At 33.3% G+C, this 19,730-nt stretch overlaps 1 protein-coding gene and 1 pseudogene across 4 annotated transcripts; one reads left to right on the top strand and one right to left on the bottom strand.

Moving 5' to 3' along the window:
- The first annotated feature begins 167 nt into the window (after positions 1-167).
- On the top strand, positions 168-12,323 carry LOC111780677 (ATP-dependent 6-phosphofructokinase 4, chloroplastic). Of its 4 annotated transcripts, XR_002812881.2 has the most exons (17): positions 168-641; positions 1,798-1,844; positions 1,971-2,010; positions 2,216-2,278; positions 2,344-2,481; positions 3,554-3,712; positions 3,884-3,937; positions 4,022-4,090; positions 4,946-5,075; positions 5,181-5,221; positions 6,393-6,617; positions 7,027-7,075; positions 8,070-8,224; positions 9,059-9,310; positions 9,386-9,446; positions 9,631-9,724; positions 12,086-12,323. XR_002812881.2 is itself a non-coding variant. In XM_023661155.2 (14 exons), the coding sequence occupies exons 1-14, from the start codon at positions 366-368 to the stop codon at positions 9,212-9,214; spliced, it is 1,602 nt and encodes a 533-aa protein (XP_023516923.2). In that variant the 5' UTR covers positions 168-365; the 3' UTR covers positions 9,215-9,693. The 4 variants fall into 4 exon arrangements, 1 of the variants encoding a protein (XP_023516923.2); XR_002812880.2 differs by having other exon boundaries at positions 9,059-9,446; XR_002812884.2 differs by lacking the exon at positions 9,386-9,446.
- Positions 12,324-13,669: 1,346 nt separating this feature from the next.
- LOC111808806 (ethylene-responsive transcription factor ERF106 pseudogene) lies at positions 13,670-14,460 on the bottom strand (annotated as a pseudogene).
- Positions 14,461-19,730: the final 5,270 nt, after the last annotated feature.

Consider the following 19,730-nt stretch of genomic DNA (forward strand, 5'->3'; position numbering starts at 1 on the left):
ATAAAATAGGTTTAAGAAAAAAAAAAAAAAAACTGTGGTTTGTTTGTGACTTTTTTAACCAACCAAGAACGTTGACCAGTAATAGATAGAACGGATCAGGGCTGACAATTTATTTTTTTGGCAATATAACTGACCAAAATTGTTTCCAAGCGAATCGATGTTTAATAATTTTTGGACTTTATAAATTAAAGAAGCCGAATCAAGCGATCGTGTATTTTCTGGGGAGGCCGCAACAGCAACACGTCTTCAACCATTATATGAATCTCTATCCAATCACTCGCGGGAAATTTCTCTCCAGCAAAAACTATTTTGAGCGCCATCTCTCTTCCAAACCAACGTTTTCTCCTTTCAAATTCTGAATCATCATGAATTTTGGAGTTTCCACTTCCATGGACATTGCAATCTCCATTCCGTCGCTTCACCTCTCCTCCTCTCCCCTTTCCTTCAAGTCCACTGCTACGATCTCACTTCAATCTCCTAGATTCCGGAATGCGCATTTCGATAGCTTATTTTTCGGTTCCCGCCGGATTGCGCGAAGGATCACCACTGTCGAAACACGCCAGTGTTCTTCTAAAGCCACGGATGATGATTTCATCATTGAAGACGTTCCTCACTTGGCTGACTTTCTTCCTGACTTACCGGTACTGCTCGAACGTTAATTTCATAGTTCGGTGCTATTTGTTTGGATTATTTGCTTAATCGATATGATTTGATCTTGTAGAACTATCATGTCATTATGCTTTTGTATATCTTGAGTATACCTGTAATTCTACTTGCGCCTGGTTCGGATTTTTATGTCGTAGTGTTTTGGTAATTCACTGGCTGTTTGCGGCATCTATGTCGTTTGCACTCTCAGTTTCAAATGAAACCGTCCCCGTTTTCTTGCTACGGCCGAGTCGACTATCTACTTCACTTGTACTCGTTCAAGAATAATTTTCTCTGCGTTATTTATAGATTATATAGATATCGATAAATTTTGAATTGCTCAGCTCGCTTATTATCGAATGAACTATTCTGCAAAGAAGCTTTTGGTCGGAGTCTTTAGGAGGTGGCCGATTGTTTGTTCTGAAAATTTCGTTGCATTCATAACTAAAGATTTGGACACGCGAGGTGCTGGTAGATCGCCTCTCCTGGAAATTTAATTATTTTATTTGTAATTGTGGCCTTGGAGTCATAATGTTACTTTTCCACGTCTGACGTAGTTTGGACTTAGGTTAGAGCATGAAGGATGATCTGCTTGGTCATTCTGAAGAGCAGTTAGTCCTTAATCTCATGTCAAGAAATTCTTTAAAGTAAGGTAATCGAAAATATGAAGTTCCTTGTTCCGAAGCTCTTTGCTTTGCTAGTTGTGTCTCGCATTCCATTTATGCCCGGAATCTGAGAAAGAAACAAAGAGGTTCATCAGGCCAATGCTGGGTTACTCTCATCTGAAGCAACTAAACCTTCTTCTGGCGCTTCTAAACCACAAGAGCAAATCAACTGTGTTCAGATATAGACGCGTGCGATTTGAAAGTAGGGCTCTAAAATTCTAGTTTCCTTCCATAGAAATGGATTTTGATGTATTCCATTGAAATTGTATAATTATCAATAAGGACACCACGGATTTGAAAACGAACTCATTTTTCAATTCTAATTGGTTAAACAATTAAAATTTTGAATGCATATAAGTTGGATGATACTAAAATACTTTTGGGCCATGGTTATATGTATATTTATTATCATAGTGATTCCTTTTACTCTTATCTTGCATAAACCTGCAAAACCACTGATTAGTTCATTACTTTCTGCTTTATGTAGTCGTATGCAAATCCACTGAAAAACAGTCAGGCGTATGCAATTGTCAAGTAAGTTCAACGACAGTGTTTCCAATTTGTTCTTCTATTATATTTAACATGCATCCAAGTAAGTTTTTCTGTTTGTATTTTGGAACTCCTTTTTGGTTATTATTTATTAGGTTTGAAATATTTCAGGGAAACTTTCGTAAAGCCAGAAGATGTTGTTGCACAAAAAGTAGGCTTACTATCTTTCTCTCTCTCTCTTGCAATTTATCATTCTTTTTTCTTGTTATTTAAAAAGCTTTTGATGGTAAAATTACTGATGCAACATGTCTCCTCTCTCTTTTGCAATTTGTTATTCTTTTTTCTTGTTATTTTAAAAAGCTTTTGATGGTACAATTACTGATGTGCAATCTTCGTTCATCGTGCACTGGTTTCAGATTGTAATTACGAAAGATAGATCTAGAGGAGTACATTTTCGACGTGCAGGTCCTCGTGAAAAGGTACCTTCTTATTCTGATCATGCCTGTTGAAACTTGAAGGATGAAAGGAGAACTTTGTGATGCAGGTTTATTTCAAGTCAGATGAAGTGCGTGCTTGTGTAGTAACATGTGGAGGTCTATGCCCTGGAATTAACACAGTGGTTCGGGAGCTTGTCTGTGGCTTGAACTTTATGTATGGTGTTGATGACATACTTGGAATTGTGGTATTGGAAATATTTTTATTTCCCTAACTTTTACTACTCCCCAATTTTTATCTTTCTACTTAGTTTGTTATTCCCCATGCATAGTATAAAGACTAGCAGAATAATTATTTTTGTTGATGGTGTTATACTTATAATCCTTTTCAAGCTCATGTAAACGTGCAAGTTTGAATTTCATTAAAATTGTTGCATGTTTTAGTTTCTCTTTCTTCAAGTCCAAAGATTCCAAACCTATAGGTTCATGATAATTCTTTTTGTTGATTGATGTGAAATTAGAAATTTTCCATATTGGAGGATCTACTTCCATTTACATTGAACACACACCCTTGGCTAGGGGTCAAACTAGATATGCATTTTAAAATGATGAAAATATGTCTTCATTTAATAAAATAAGCCGTATACGTACAAAGAGAGAATATGATAAAGTGCTGGGTTTCAACAAACAAGTTCATTAAGATCCAAAGATCGCTAAACCTGAGTTCCATTGCATAGACAAGTAGTCGAGGCCACTCTTTGTAAATTTGATCTAGATTTTATTATCCTCTCTGAGACCAAGCAGTTCATCTCTTAGAAGGTGGTTAAATCTGTATGGAGCTCTATAGATATTGTTTGGTCTGCTCCGGGTGCATCTAGGTTTTTCTGTATATCTTCACTTTGTGGAAGGATAATTCTATACTTTGTTTCAGAAATTCTGGAGAGGCCTTCCTCCTCTTGGTGGCTTTTATCATGTCTGATGATTTTGTTGAATTTACGACAGCTTTGATTTTGGCTGTTTGTCTCCCTCTCTCTCTCTCGCCAGTCTCTTCTATTCATCTAGTTGGCCTCTTGGGACTCGGACCAAAAATATAAGATTACATCCCAACTAAGCATAATATGGTTGATTCAAAATCATAAAGTTAAATATTGTATTTGTTCATGAAATCTGCCAACATACAAGAAAAGAAAAACCACATTGTGATTTTGGAGTAATATAAAGTTCTATTTTCAGCCAGTGAAATTGGGTTCATCAGTTGACTAACCGGCTTGATCTATATTTTTTCTTAACATGTACCGTTATGCTGTTTTATATCATCAGGGAGGATACAGAGGGTTTTACTCAAAGAATACGTTACAATTGACGCCTAAAGTTGTTAACAATATCCACAAACATGGTGGTACTTTTCTTCGTACTTCACGAGGAGGCCATGATACAAATAAGATTGTTGATAATATCCAGGATCGTGGAATAAATCAGGTACCTATACCTTTCCTCTTCTCTCAACCATCACAGATCCAAGTGAAAGGACTAGATGTCTATTTTAGAGAAGAAGCAAGAGAAAAAAAAAAAAAAAAAACAAAAAAAAAAAGTATAAAAGAACAATAGCAGGAACGCTGCAGAAAAAGATAATGTCTTCCTATGGTCTAGGTGTATATCATTGGCGGCGACGGTACTCAGAGAGGAGCAGCCTTAATTTATCAGGTGAATAACTCCTCATAATTTCAAAATTGTTCCTTGGCAATTCATTTGTCGGATTGAAGTGAAGTTGCCTTTTTTCTTCTAAAGGAAGTTGCAAAACGTGGTCTTCAAGTTGCTGTTGCTGGGATCCCCAAGACGATTGATAATGACATTGCTGTAAGTATTTTTCTGGACTAGTTTTCAGAAACGTCTGAAGAGGAATAAGAAACCTCATCTGTTATCAATGATTTTATTATTTAGTAAGAAATTCAACTTTGATGATGTAAGCGAGTAATTAGTTTCCCTTTTTCATCACATGGGGAAAGTCAAAATCATCTTTACTTTTAAAACCCAACCATAGATATCATTTGTATTTTCTAGTTTTGATGAAATCTATTGAAGTTATGAACTGCGTAGTGCGTACCGAGCAAACTTGATTAATCACTTTTTGCTTTACAGTCTTGACAAATCGAATTATTGTTTTTTGAAGGCTTCCTACTAAGTGATGATAGATACATTTATTTGGCAACAAAACTATTCATATGGATCATTATGCTCTGTGAATATTTCTTGATAATATGACTAGAACTTGATAAAATCTTAGTTTGATTAAAGGTTTTTAGTCACTTTTATCTTTAGTTCTATTAATGAAATTATAAATAAGACTTTGTGGATATGGCACACCTGCATGAAGGAAAGGTTGGATGATTGTATGGAATTAGGACACTGTTAGGATTAGCAATAGGAAAACGTTAGGATATTAGAAGGGCATATTAGTCATTAGCCAAGGAGTTTGGAGTGAGTAGATTGGAGGGTTTTCTTAATGTAGATTTTAAATCTTAGGAATGGTTTTGGGAGAGAACTTAGGCTCTCAAATTTGTAGTACGTTCGTAATTTACTTGGATAGTGTAATATATTTCTGCTCCTATTTCTCTGAATTTCCAGTCTCTGGTTCTGCCCCCTATCAATTTGTTAAGCTTTTCTTCCCCTGTTTAATACTAGAAGTAAGAATCTTTTGTGATGGTGATTTAGGTGATAGACAAATCTTTTGGATTTGATACTGCGGTTGAAGAAGCACAGAGGGCCATTAACGCTGCTCATGTGGAGGTTGAAAGTGTAGACAATGGAGTTGGAATCGTTAAACTTATGGGCCGCTATAGCGGTATTTGAATCCAAACCTGTACAATAATGATAATATCAGTTATTCCTTATATTCAACATCATTTTTTTTCTTCACATTTCTGTGTTTTATGCTTTCTTTTGGCAGGTTTTATTGCCACAATTGCAACTTTGGCAAGTAGAGATGTGGTTAGACTTCATACTGTTTATTAACTCAATTTCGGTGAAATTCTGTTTCGCATTCCACTATTGTTTTTCTTGTAGTGATTCATCTTTGACTTCTATGAAATTCTTTTTTAATCGTAGAAACATTAGACTTCTCAGTGGAGGATTAATTTTACACATTAAAAGAAAGGGTCCAGAATTTAACACCAACATGTGAGCTGCTAATTGTGAAATTTTTAAGATAATGATAATCAACATATTCTTGTTGCTTACTTTCGGATTTAATAAGATTTTAAATGATGAGAAGTACCTCATCCTAGTAATTGGCATGTGTTTGAGATATTAATCAAATGAAATGAGTCATGGCATGTACTTTTCTAGTTTGATGAATTGTTTCATGTTGTATTTTCATGGTAGTTATATCAAATTCTTAAGTCGTCATCCTGCTTAAATCGTTTAGGAAACCTCATATCTTATTTTTGTTTGAGTCGTAGTGAGTGAAAATGTAAAAAAAAAGGTGGATAAAATTAGAGATATGATTAGGACTAAGATAGTTACATTGTTTACAATCCAGAATCACAAATACAGATTCAGGCTATTTTCAATTCTTATAATCAAATAAGACATAGCAGGATCAGGGATTTGAGACTGGTAAAGAGCTGTTCATCTTTCCTCCTTTAAGAGCAGGAACAAAGCTCTATGGTATTTATGGCTGAGTGATGTTCTCTTAAACTTTTAGGTACTTCTCGCCATGTCAATTTTGAATTAGATTTAAACCCGTTTTTAGTTCAAACGAGAAGTGGTGTAATAAATGAAAAGATTCAGATTATCCCCTGTAATATCTGTATCTAGTTTCTTTGGGTAAGGTAACTGAATCTAGTTTTTAAAAACAGTTCCTCTATGTGATGTAGGCTAGTGATACTTTCCCCTTTGTTTTACTATATTTGTTGGCAGTAGACTCTTTTAGTTTTATTTCTGTGAATCATGGTAACATGTACCATATCCTGTTTCATTTTCAGTGGGCTCTCCAAAGAAAAAAAAAAAAAAAGAAAAAAAGAAAAAAAAAAAAAAAAAGAAAGAAAGAAGAGGTGAAAATGACATGGATTGTGCTTCATTGTTGTTATGTTTGATTTCTTAGTAAATTAATTTCAAAATTTTGTTTAGTAGCTCCATTAATAGCTTTGAAATGTGGCAGGATTGTTGCTTGATTCCAGAATCACCATTCTATTTGGAAGGAACAGGAGGGCTCTTTGAATTTGTAGAACAGCGGCTTAAAGAGAATGGCCATATGGTTATTGTGTTAGCAGAAGGCGCAGGACAGGATTATATAGCTCAAGACATGCATACAGTAGAGGAGAAAGATGCATCTGGAAATAGATTACTTCAAGATGTTGGTCCGTGGTTATCTCAAAAGATAAAGGTGTGAGATGGATTGATCTTTTCTTTGATTTTTTGGTGTTTTTTTCAAGACTTCTTTAAAATGAAACTTTTCTTTTCCTTGGTTAATTAGTCCTACATTGTTGACTCATGATCATGGTTTAAGAAATCTCAAAGACATGCCAGAGAATTATCTCTTATTCATATTTTAATCTTATAATAATCTAAAATATAAACTACTCTAGCACTCCACTGTGAATTTTCAAAAGAGGAAAATATATTTCGAAAATGGTGTGACGCATAATAGAATTGCAAATATTGATATAGTAGCTTTTCTTTTTTGCCTAGCTATTATGTTGCAGTTCTTTTTTATGGGCCAATTTTCTTAGGGATACTTGGTCTCTAGTTTCTTTTGCTATTATGTTCTTCCTATTGATAAATCACTCTTACAGGATCATTTCACAAAGGTTCAGAAGATGGCAATTAATATGAAATACATAGGTACTCCCAAAACCTTTGTTAATGGTTTTCTTTTTTCCATTTTTTCATAAATAATTTCTCCTTCCATTTGGCTCCGCTTGAGCTCCTTGGAACTTACAGTACAGTACTGTGGGATCTAGGGTCATGTTTCACGGAAATGATAGTTATTTTGGTTTTTACTATAGGAGATTCAGTGAAAATTAGAGCGCATATCTTATTATGAAATTGGTTCTCTTCGCGGGCCATATGTTAGTCTTAACTGCTAAAGTGAGGTTGCATCTTCCGTTCCACAAAATGATTACCGTAGTCAATAAGATTCTCGATGAAGACTTGTGGGTGTTGGCTTGTTTGTTCTATTAGCATTATTGTTTGACAATCATATACAGAATGGAGGTTTACTTCAAGTTATTGTTTCAAGTTTTACGGATGAGCTATTCTGTTAGACCAAGAAGCATAGACGCTTTAGTTTGGCTAGTGTGTTTGTGTCGGACACTTGGACACACTGACATTTGTTGGAAACATATTAGACTCTTGTCAGCCCAATACATGTGTTGGACACTAGTTATGCAAAGTCGATATAAATCCAACATTTGTTAGATACATATTGAACACTTGACAAGCATAATAGACAGACACGTTACAATAAATTTTGAGAGGAAAATACATCAAACTCATTCTTTTGACTGTATAAATGCATACTCATACAGACTTTGAGTTTCCTTCTTAGGATAAAACTGATATATATTTTTTAAAATGTATATTTAATAAATATGTTATTGTCGTGATCGTGTCCTCAATTTAAAAAAAATGAAATGTCACTATGTCCATGTCATGTCGTATCTGTATCCATGTTACTTGGCGATTAATTAGCTCATTAAGTATTATACTTATTGTGCCTGTTTACTGCTTTATAGCAAGCGTCATAGTCAAATCTTTGTTTCATTGCTATTTGCGCCGTTGTAAATTTATGTAATTTCATTCGTTGTATTAGTTTCTAACCCTGCTTCCATTGCAGATCCTACATATATGATTCGAGCTATTCCCAGTAATGCCTCAGATAATGTATATTGCACTCTTCTTGCTCAGAGTGCTGTCCACGGTGCCATGGCTGGATACACTGGCTTTACTGTTGGACCTGTAAATAGCAGACATGCTTATATTCCGATTGCTGTAAGGAATTTCTTTCTTTACACCAAGTTTTCAAGTTCTCGAGTGATATTTCATTTTCAGTTTATCCACTCATAACTTTTCTGTCAGTTAAAATTCTCTTAACCTCTCAGTGCTCCTTGGGTTTAGAACTTGTTTCTATTAAGTACCACCTAGTTAAGAATGTAGCTGGAAACATTAGATGTGGGGCATATTTTATATTAGCAGCGACTAAATCCTATATGTATAAATTTGGTTTTTCTTAAATATTTACTTAGCAGAGCATTTTGACTTTAATCATACCAATTAATGAAAGTGCACATTTCTGCTCATAAATTAGAAAATAAGATCCTGTATTTATGTATTGGTTGGTAATGAAGTACAAACTAGGCGACTGTTTGAGAGGCTGTCGTTTTCCCATTTACTGGAATACACACCAGAAGCTTAGTGCAATCACTCATCGTACATCTTTTTTCTCTTTCGGTTTACATGTCTAACTCTAAAGCATACTGCTGCTGACATCTTTCCTCGACCAACTATCTATCTATCTTCTTGTTATATTTATGCTTCTGCCAATAAGATACCACCTTATTCCCAGGTCCTAGATTTTTTTAAGGCATTTCTGACACATTTTGAATATTATTGATTTGTGTTGAGTGTCGTCTGCGTTTTTTCTTCTTATAGACCTCTGATCATGCCAATTCGAACGCAATCATTTATGCTGGGAACACAATGATTTCATTGTAGTTATTATGCTTCCATGGTTTTGTTGCAAGATCGTTGCCTCTTATTCTGCTGTATCAATACAATCAGGAAAACAAATATCATGAGACTGAATAATGTGGTTGTGTTGTGTAGCGTGTTACGGAGACACAAAACACGGTGAAGTTAACCGGAAGAATGTGGGCAAGACTTCTTGCGTCTACGAATCAGCCTAGTTTCGTAACATATAATGAGGCTCTGTGCGAAGACGCTGCTAATATCAACAACGCTGAGATTTCTACTCAGCTTTAACGCCCATCAGTTCAATTCAAGTTGGACCAATCTCACTTCCGGATTCTTTCATGTTACCAGTCAGTTTATTGGTCTGGCAATTAGGATTTTTATGAGGTATATCTGCTTTAAATAAGGCCTCCATACTCTTACAGTTATTTCATTAATCATATCTTATGTTGAGTTCTAAAGGAGCAACACTCTAATGTGCGCGGGCATAGTCATGAAAGAGACTCGATGGGATGCCAAAGAAGTGAGATTTTTTTCCCCATTTTTATAGATGACTTCGTGAAAAAAAAATTCTTCTTTGGCACTCCTCTCTATTGGGTGGAAAATTTTGGTTATCAAAGGCCGGGCTGGTTTCATTTTAGCAGTATTTCCAGAGATTTCAAATTATGTCACAGCGATAGTTATGTTCCTATGCACTTTTATTGCAGTACTCTTTTGATACACAAGCTCAGAGGAGCTTGAAACAATGACAATTTCTTCTTTCATTTCCACTTTCACGCCCGCATCTCAATGAGACAGCAGGTATGTACTAGTTAATCCTTTAAGCTATGGATTTCCTGTGTGTTATTCTCTTCTAGGAATTTATAATTAATGCAAATAAAATGAATTTAAATATTAAAAAAAACCCTATCCTTGTGGTTGAATATCTGGTGTCTTGTGTCAATATTCTAAGAAAAGATCTTAGAAACCTCGGAAACTTTGTTTTAGTTCAAGTTTCAGCTTAACAACATGACTAAAAAAAACCCTCATACCTCTAGACGGAAGCCCAACTAATTTTCCACTTTATGGAACTAGATTCCCTTTAATTTAAGAAATGATATTAAGATATGGATAAAAAAATATTTGAAGAGGTGAACCAAAATAAATGAGAAAATCAATGCAAATCTAATTGTTCTCATCTAAAAGTACTATGAAAATGGACTTTTGGATAAAGTGGATGCAATGTTTGGGACAACCCAGGAGTATTGAGAAAATGTGAAATAATTAAATTTTCCGTACCTGTAGATATTTCTTGAAATACTTATGGATGCAATGAGAGAATTATTGACATAGTATTGATTTCATTTCATCCTGGGTTTGGTGCCTATTTCAAAATAGCTCTAGTTTTTTAAACAATTCTAGACACGTTTGGATAATTGTTATTTAAAAATTGTTTTCTATTTTCTTTTTTGAATTGGAAGTTTTTTTTTCATAGGAATTTCGAATATAAAATTAAATAAGCTCTTAAATTTTCTCTAGACTATTTTTTGAAGTGTCTTTGAATTCAAGGAGCAAGGAGGCGTAGATATTAATTACTGTGTTTTACTTGATCTCCAAATCACCATTTTTGCTTGCCATATTGAATTATTCTTCTTGTAATAGGCCCTTGGTAGAAGGTAGGGTAGGCTAATTGCATGCGGAGTACGTCAGTCAATTAGTTTTTTTTTTTTTTTTTTTTTTTTTTTTTCATTTTTTTTTCATTATCGATATAAGAAATCAACCTATCGGTAAAATTAAAAAAAAAATGAGAAAATGGACATCTGAGTTGTTATTTAAAAAATTCAAGCCAATTGAACCGATCACTTGAAAAAAATCAATAGAAACCAATCACAAAATGAATGATTTTCTTCCTTTCTCTAAAAATTGAAATAGAATTGGGCTGATATGGTTTGTTTTAGAATTAGACTAATTTCCAATTAGCTAAACGGTTTTTTTTTCAATTATCATTTAAATTTTAATTAATAATTTCTACCTGCTGTCCTAATTTGATATGATGTAAGATTGATTGAAAAATATTTCTATTCAGGATAAGAATATACTATGCACTACACTTTTGATCCTTTATTTTGACAATATTTAAGGTTCTTCAAATATTGTTTATATCTCAAACATTTAGAACATCAAAATACCTAAATCTAATTAAAAAAGTATCAAACACTTCTAAAACATAATAAAAATAAAGTAAAATGTATTAAACACAACTAGAATAATGAATAAGCTCTACAATAGTCTACTTGCATATAAGCCAACAGAACTAGAACAAGTAGTCCCCACAAAATCAAATAAACAATTCCTCTTCTCCAATTGATATTTCAAGGATAGCCTTATTTGCATCCTCTAGCTGTAAACATACCCTGCCGAGTCAAGGATTTGATCAAGTAAAATGAGAATGAAATGATTGGATAAAAAGTAACTATAAAAACGTTGTCTCAAAAAAAGAGTAAAATAAAATAAGAACATGTGAAAGTTAAGATTTTCTTTGATAAAAACTTTACTTCTTTTTTCTTTTTGTTGCTTTGTTTCGTTTGTTTGTTTTTTTTATTTTTTATTTTTTTATTTTTTATAATGAGCCTGACTACTACAATTTCCTTTATTTCATAATATTTTATCTTTACAGTTGTCTTTAAAATCCCAGCCAATTGTATTCTTTTTTAAAAAAAGTAACATTAAAGTAGTTTTAATGTATAAAAAAAAATTCGATAATTCTGATAGATTAGTGAAAAGTATGTTTTGTTTCTTTTACGAAAGAAAATGCATTTAGTTGGAAAAACTTTAAGAAGATGGTCATCTTTCATAAACTCTTTGGAGCCCATCCACAAGAAGACACATTCTCCCATTTCCCTGTTGAAATGGAACTTCACCTCATTTGATAGGAGCATCACAAATAAATGACCCAACACAACCAACCCTCATAGAACTCTTCCTCTTCCCAGAGTCAATCTCATATTATTATAACATATCTTTTTCTCCTCAACTTGTCCTCTGGTGTTATCCATATCCATTCATGCACCTTCCTCAGCTTTAGAAGGCTCCACCTCTTCAATATATGAACAATTCTTTCTCTATTAAAGTTGCTTTCATTCTTTTTTTTTTTTTTTTTTTTTTTTTTTTCACTCTCTCTAGGGTCAGAGCAGCTGCGAGGGGTACAATTCTGGGCCACCAACTTGACCTCCTTTATTATATGTAAGGACAAGCGCAGCCTCTTTTTTGTCTGTTTCTTCATTAAATGATTGCTGGTTGACAGAGAGACATCTTAACTAGTTTTTATTTTTTATTTTATTGTTTTTATAACATAAAATATAGTACAGATATTTTGCTTTTAAAGTTATCAGATCTCTGTCGACTAGATTTAGATGTTTCTTATCTCTGCTGTTTCTACTTTTATAAATATCACTTCTAATTCTAACTTAATAATCATAGTTGAACTTTTCAATCAATTAGTCAGAATCTTATTTTAAGTATATTTCAAAGAAAATCAAGTGAAAAGAGGGTCTAAATTGACTGATTTATTAGAGTTTAGTATTTAAATTAATATTATGAAATTTTTGCTGTCAATGAAATTTAAATTGATTACTTTTTAATATTTTTTTAATGCAAGTGGATTAGCATCCTTTTTAGAAGGACATTGCTAAATGAAATAATTATCTATACTATACTATGTTCGAACTTCAATTTTTTCCAGCTTATTACAATTGTCATTATTAGCTTTCCCATCATAACCCATTGTATTTAAGGGCACTAATTAAATGTCTAACTACTCACTTGATAGTCAAGGAGGAGACAAGGTCTAACCAAGTTGGTTCCTTACAACAGGAGAGAATTCTACTATTGCTTGATTTAGACCATTTTGATTGTGTGCTGTTTGAGAATGGTTGTTGAAAATTGGTTCCCCAAATAAATTTTGTTTCCAGATTGTGCTTTTTCTAGTTTGTTTGCAGATAATCTTTTATTAGACAAAGAGAACTAATATTGAAGCGCTTTTGGGGAGCGGCTTTTGGGGAGTGGACCAAAGGTAAGTAACCGATGTGAATTTTATTTGAATAGAGCTTAAGTATAATATCATGAACATTTAGATATTTCAAATATTATATCTAGAGAGATAATTATGATAATTAAGTAATGTGTCGGGCTTACCTATATGAATAAAATTATAAGATGAATTATTAAGCTTTATTGTATTGTATCTATAATTTAGACATAAACAAAAGTAGTAGGTGTGGCTAACTAACATAGCCATGTGATCTATAAAACTTTATTAGAGAAGTGGCATGCCTTGATAAAAATATCATTGAAGGAAGGGTTGATATATATGTATATAATATATTTTGTGAATTTTTAGGGTTTAGGTATTTTGGAAAATTTATAATATATTATTAAACTTTCAATTTTGTATTTGAGTCTAATTCTTTTATTTTATATTTGATAAATTATTATATTTTTATGTCAAATGACTTTATATACAATATTTATAAGCATATTAGATACAAATTTAAAAGTTTATTATCTTATTAAATACAGACTCTAAATTTTATAAAAATGATAAATATGCCAAAAATTTATTAACTATTTTGATAATTTTAACTTAAAAAAAAGCTATATATTACGTAATTATAAAATCAATTAGTATGTGAGATAATTTGATCTCTTATCAAATGAGCTAAATACTAAATCTAGCATTTAATACTTCTAAAGTCTAGAATTAGAATGAACTTTGTGTAAGTTCTTTTATTTTTCCTTATTTTGGTCATAAATTAGACCATGGAATAAGAGTAAGAACTCTATATCTATATTTACATTAAAATAGCTGGCAAATTAAATATTACACTTAATTAAACTCAATCATAAAGATAGTTGTTTTAACTTGTTTTGATTAATTTCTACTCATCAGCATTCACTTCTCATTCATTGCCATTAATCCCTTCCTCACATTCGTCCATTTCTGCCTCCCCCTCTTCGAGTTCGCCACCGCCGGCGGGTCCGGTTCTCCGGCCTCCAATGGAAAATTCAGAATCGCTTTCCTCCCTCTCAGCCTAAACGCCGCACAATCGTAAGCCTTCGCCGCGTCTACATCACTGTCATAAGTCCCCAACCAAACCCGGCTCCCTTTCCGGTTCGGGTCACGGATCTCCGCTGCAAATTTACCCCATGGCCGCCGCCGCACTCCCCGGAAATGCTTCTTCACCTTCTCGCCGGTGGTCCCTGCCACGGCATCTTCCGCCTTGACATGACAAACTTGGCCCGACATGTCGGGCTTTGGCAACGACGGGTGGGCAACTTCGCTGGACTTCGTCTCGTTGTCGGACCCTTCCGCTGGGACCGGCGGCGGCAGCGGCGGCGTAATTTGAGAATCGAAGAAGAAATCCTCCAATTTGATGGGGTGGAGAAAGGAGGAATCTGTTTCGAAATGGGTTTGATGATCTAAGGAATCTCCCAAAAGAAATTGGGTAATGAATTCTATGTTGAAGAATTCTTCTAAGGATGCCATTTTCAGAGAGAAATTAAGGATTATTAAGGATTTGAAATCAGAAAAGTTTGAGCTTTAAAGAGACCTCTGAAGATGAAGAGGAGAAAGCAATATATATATATATATAAACAGTGAAACTTTCCAATTTCAGCTGTATTCTGAAAGCATTAATGCTACTAGTGATAAATGTTGGATTTCTAATCCAATCCACTTGGAACAAATATTTTGAAAAATAATTTTGGAAATAAAACATTTTATCTCCAAATTAAAAATGTAACTGATATTTTCTATATGGAAAAAAGAGAAAAAATAATAAAATAATAAAAGAAAAAGAAAGAAAGTGATTGATAAGTGATACCCATGATTTATCTCTATCAACACCCCAACATCATTCATTAATTATGTAGATTATTGATGATTCTATAAAAATTAGGTACCAAAGTTAACCTAATTATAATGGCTGCTAAAACACTAAATAAAAAAAAGATTGTGATATGCACGTTAGTTGGAGAGGAGAACCAAACACCTCATCCTTTAAAAGGGTGCGGAAACCTCTCCCAGCCCGTTTGGAAACCTCTGTCAGTGTGGAAACCAAACACCCCAGCCTTGGAAGAAATCTGAAAGGAAAAGTCCAAAGAGAACAATATCTTCCAGCGGTGGGCTTGGGTTGTTACAAATGGTATCAGAGCCAGACACCGGGCGATGTGCCAGCGAGGAGGTTATTCCCTGAATGGGGGTAGACACGAGGCGGTGTGCCAGTAAGGATGCTGGGCCCCGAAGGAGGTGGATTTGGTGGGGGTCCCACATCGATTGGAGAAAGGAACAAGTGCCAACGAGGACACTAGGCACTGAAGGGGTTGGATTGTGATATCCCATATTGGTGGGGAGGAGAATGAAGCACCCTTTAAAAGGGTGTGGAAACCCTCCGTAGCATACACGTTTTAAAGTCCTGAGGGAAAGCCCAAAGAGGACAATATCTGTTAGCGGTGACCTTGGGTCGTTACATTAAATTACATTTTGGAACCAAACTTTAGGAATTTTCTACTCTCTTAAAAGTCATCGTTAAAAGTTATGTATTAGCTATCGATAACGTTAGAAAGATTTGGGAAGGAGAATTTTGTAATTTTGTTGAGTGATTAAGATGGTTGCAAATGATTGTTTAAAAGAAGATACATCAATTCAAGCGGAATTGAATTGAGTTTGAATTCAAATCTTTCTATTTTGTTTATATTGTTTGTTGAAAAGAAAAGGGAAAGAAGATGGGAAGGTGGCCGCAGCCACAAATCTAGCAATGTTCTACAAACTTTACCACTTCAGTTCAGGTCCATTGCATTTGGGGCAATACCCAACGATTAGACAAACAGATAACAAAGTCCCGATCCAAAAAACGTATGTCGAACGGTGTTTAAATGTCTCGACAATTTGGATTTGTAGATATTTGATATCTAAGTTTTATGAAAATTTTAAAACTGACCCAACTCACAACCTAACAATAGAGGGTCAAGTTGGGATCTCTATTGCAACCGCTCAAGCTCACCAGTAACAGCTATTGTCCGTTTTGCCCCGTATCACCATCAGTCTCACAATTTTAAAACTCGTATGTTAGGGAGATGTTTCCACATCTCTATAAGAAAATGTTTTGTTCCCCTCTCCAATCAAAGTGGAATCTCATAATCCACTCTCTTTGGGGATCCAACATTCTTGCTCGTACACCTCCCCGTATTTGACATTGGTACCCTAGGTAACAAATCAAAGAGAACAACCTCTAAAACTCTTCCTCACAAATTTGCAAGACAACTAATTTTTTTTAATTATATATATATATTTTTTTATCTTTTTGGTCAACTTTAAAATATTTTTGTTTTAATTTAGTACTAACTTTTCAATTTGAGCTTGAATTAAGAAATTCCTTAGAACAAATATAATTAAGAAAATATAATTAACATGAAAAGATTTAATATATACGATAAATTATTTAAATGATCGTCAATTAAATTGTCATTGATGAACAGGTATCGTTTATTATATATAAAAACGATACTATTGGAAAAGGAAAAAGATTAATGGTGAATAGAAACTCCGGTGTCTTATCCTTTTGAAGTAATTTGGTGTTGGCCACGAGAGTGATGTGAAATGCACAAAAACATTGAACATGGAAAGATATCATAATTATATAATCCAAAAACAAAAAAACGTCATTTTTTTTTACTATTAAACAAAAAGATTAAAAAATAAACGTGTTAATGCTATAACTAATCCATAAATTGTTAAAACTTTTATAAAAGCTTCCTTTCGCCTCGAGTTATCTCGTGATCCCTTCAACAGTTTGACCTGTAGTAATACCTTGATCGAATCTGAGTTTAAATTAATAATCGTATCAATTTAAACTCTTTAAATCGTAGATAAGTGATCCGATCAAATTATATATATATATATATATATATATATATATATATATATATATAAAGCAGCTAAATTATAAAAGTTGAATGAGTGAAAAGGTCAGCATTACCCACCATTTAGGACCATCATAAATAAAGTTGGAGATTCATATATTTGGTATTTAGTGTACTATGAGAACCTTCTTATTGGTCGCCATTAACGATCTCTCTAAGAACCTTCTTCCTTTATTTCATTAATATTTGCAATTTCTTTCGAAGTGTTCGATCCCTTTAATTTCGTATCATCATTTATTGATTTAGGACTTTTAATTGGTCATTCAGTTCAACTATTCACAAACTTTTTCAAACATAAAATTAAGCCATATTTGACTCTATACTCGTATAAAAATCTAGAAGAAAAAATTCAAAATTGTCTATTTAGGCTGCATACCGTTCTGGAGTTAGTTGATTTCACTTCTTAGCTTTTCTTCTCGTCACTCACCCTCAGCACACGTTAGGCTCTCAATATCTCTCAAACGCTCATCATCCCTCTCATGTCGGTCTTCCTCTTCATGATCGATCACGTGATCTTGGGCAAATAGATTTATTATTATAATTATTTTTATTGTGGAAAAAAAAAACATTAAATTAATTTAATATATTTTCATTTTATATTAATATATAAATATAAGAATTGAAAAATAATTGTTTCTAGATTCGACAATATCATAAGCTTGCTATAACACGTGGGTCGAGTTTTAACTAGCCGCCACTTTTCTCCTCTTAGCCGAGCCGTGTTAGACAAAGCATGAGAAGGAACAACCGCATCATGTTCCCCTCGGCGCGCCGAGACACTGATCGGCGGCGGATCTCCGGAGCCAATGCGGTTAGGGAAGTTAAGAAGAGCCTTAGAGCCGCGCATTCCGAAGGCAGCTCGATCGTAAGCCAAAGCGCATCCTCAGGCGTATTGTAGATGCCGAGCCACACACGTGCACCACTATTCGCCGGGTCCCGAATCTCCGACGCGTACTTCCCCCATGGGCGCCTCCGCACCCCGCGGTACCGCCGCTCCCGAACACCCGATAGAGGCGGCGCGTTCGTCGAATAGAGCTCAGTTTTGACGGCGGAGGAAAAGTCCGGCAGGTGGATGGAGTCGAGAGGGGAGAGACCAAAAACGACGGCGTCTTAATGGCATTTGCTATTTTTTTTTACTAATATTTCAAGATAATATATTTTTATTAATTTAGCAAAAAAAAAAAAAAAAAAAAAAAAAAAAAAAAAAAAACTCCTAACATTTTTTTTTCACAACATCAATGGCATTTGCTATTTTAGCTCTTTGTTCCCATACAAAAAAAAAAAAAAAAAAAAAAAAAAAAAAAAAGACGGAAATTTTAATATTTATTTTTTAAAAAATATTTAAAAATAAGATATACTTTTTAAATTAAAAAAATAGAGGGAAAAAGGGTTTTAAGATAATATCCCAATTTTATTAATAATTAATTGTCATCTAATTTGTTAATAGTGTGCATGCTATAACACGTGGGTCGAGTTTTAACTCATTGAATAGCCGACAATAAATATCGTAATAATATATAATAATTTAATAAAATCATTTTTTTTATAAAAAATATCCAAATATTTTATTTATATTAAAGGAAATTGTTGATATCCTAATAATTATAGATAAATTATTTTTAAAAAATATTAAATTAAATTATTTTTAATGAGTTCTGAAAAGACACGATGAGAGAGAATCTTTTTTTTATTTTATTTTTTTTATTTTTATAAATAATAATAATAATAATAAAGCTCTTGTCTCTTAATTTCATCATTTAATTATACTGGTCAACTCTTAATAGTTCTGTCCTTTCACCTAAAATTTAATATGGTAGAGTTGGTTAGGTGGAAGAAAATATGCAATTTAATGCTAAAATAGAGAAAATTTATTAAATGCATAAAATAATTAATAGAAAATATATTTTAATTATCCATTTTTAAAATAATAAACCTATGAACCAAACGACCCGACCCATTAAATTCAGAGACCACACTATTAATTAAATTTTCAATATTTTATAAATAACTTAAAGGAAATTTACTAAGATTATTAGAATTAGGTGAATATAAAAAAGTCAACTATTACAAATTCAACATGTTTTGTTGACTTTTTCGTATGCAAATATTAAGTCAACTATAAAGTTTAATTGACTGTAAAATGAAAAACAATGTGAAATGAGTAAAAGCATATGGTATAATAATCAATTTTTATGAACAAACCGTGAACGAAAGCAGTTTGATCTCAAGAGGCTTGTCCAAAGAACCTCTTCTTAAGCGTGTCAGTCTCACAATTTTAAAACACGTATGTTCGGAAGAAGTTTCCACACATTCATAAAGAATACTTCGTTCCCCTCTTCAACGGATATGAGATCTCACAATCCACTCATGGGTCCAACATTCTCATTGACACACAGCCTTATGTCTAGTTCTGATACCATTTGTAATAATCCAAGCCCATCACTAGCAGATATTGTCCATTTTAGCACATTACGTATCGTCATCGGCCTCACGATTTTAAAACACATCTAGAGAAAAGATTCCATGCCCTCTATATATATATATATTATAACATTGTTTCTAAAGAATAATTTATTAAAAAGTGTTTTTAATTTTTCAAAACAAAAATTAAAGAATAATAAATTTGGAAACCCTAAATAATTTCCCATGATATCTTGCACTTATTCTTGTATTAGATTCATTACATTCCTCAACAGGTAGAGTGCAAGAAAAGGCTTCCAAAAAGCTTCTCCTTTTTTCATGGAAAACAAAAAAAAAAAAAAAAAAAACAACAGAATCATCATGTCTTTGATTACCACTTCCATCTTTGAATCTTCCTTTCTTGTTCGGTTCTCTCACATTGTGCAGA

The sequence above is a fragment of the Cucurbita pepo genome, chromosome 1 (genome assembly GCF_057944985.1).
Source record: "Cucurbita pepo subsp. pepo isolate OVF chromosome 1, ASM5794498v1, whole genome shotgun sequence".
In the NCBI taxonomy this organism is placed as follows: domain Eukaryota; kingdom Viridiplantae; phylum Streptophyta; class Magnoliopsida; order Cucurbitales; family Cucurbitaceae; genus Cucurbita; species Cucurbita pepo.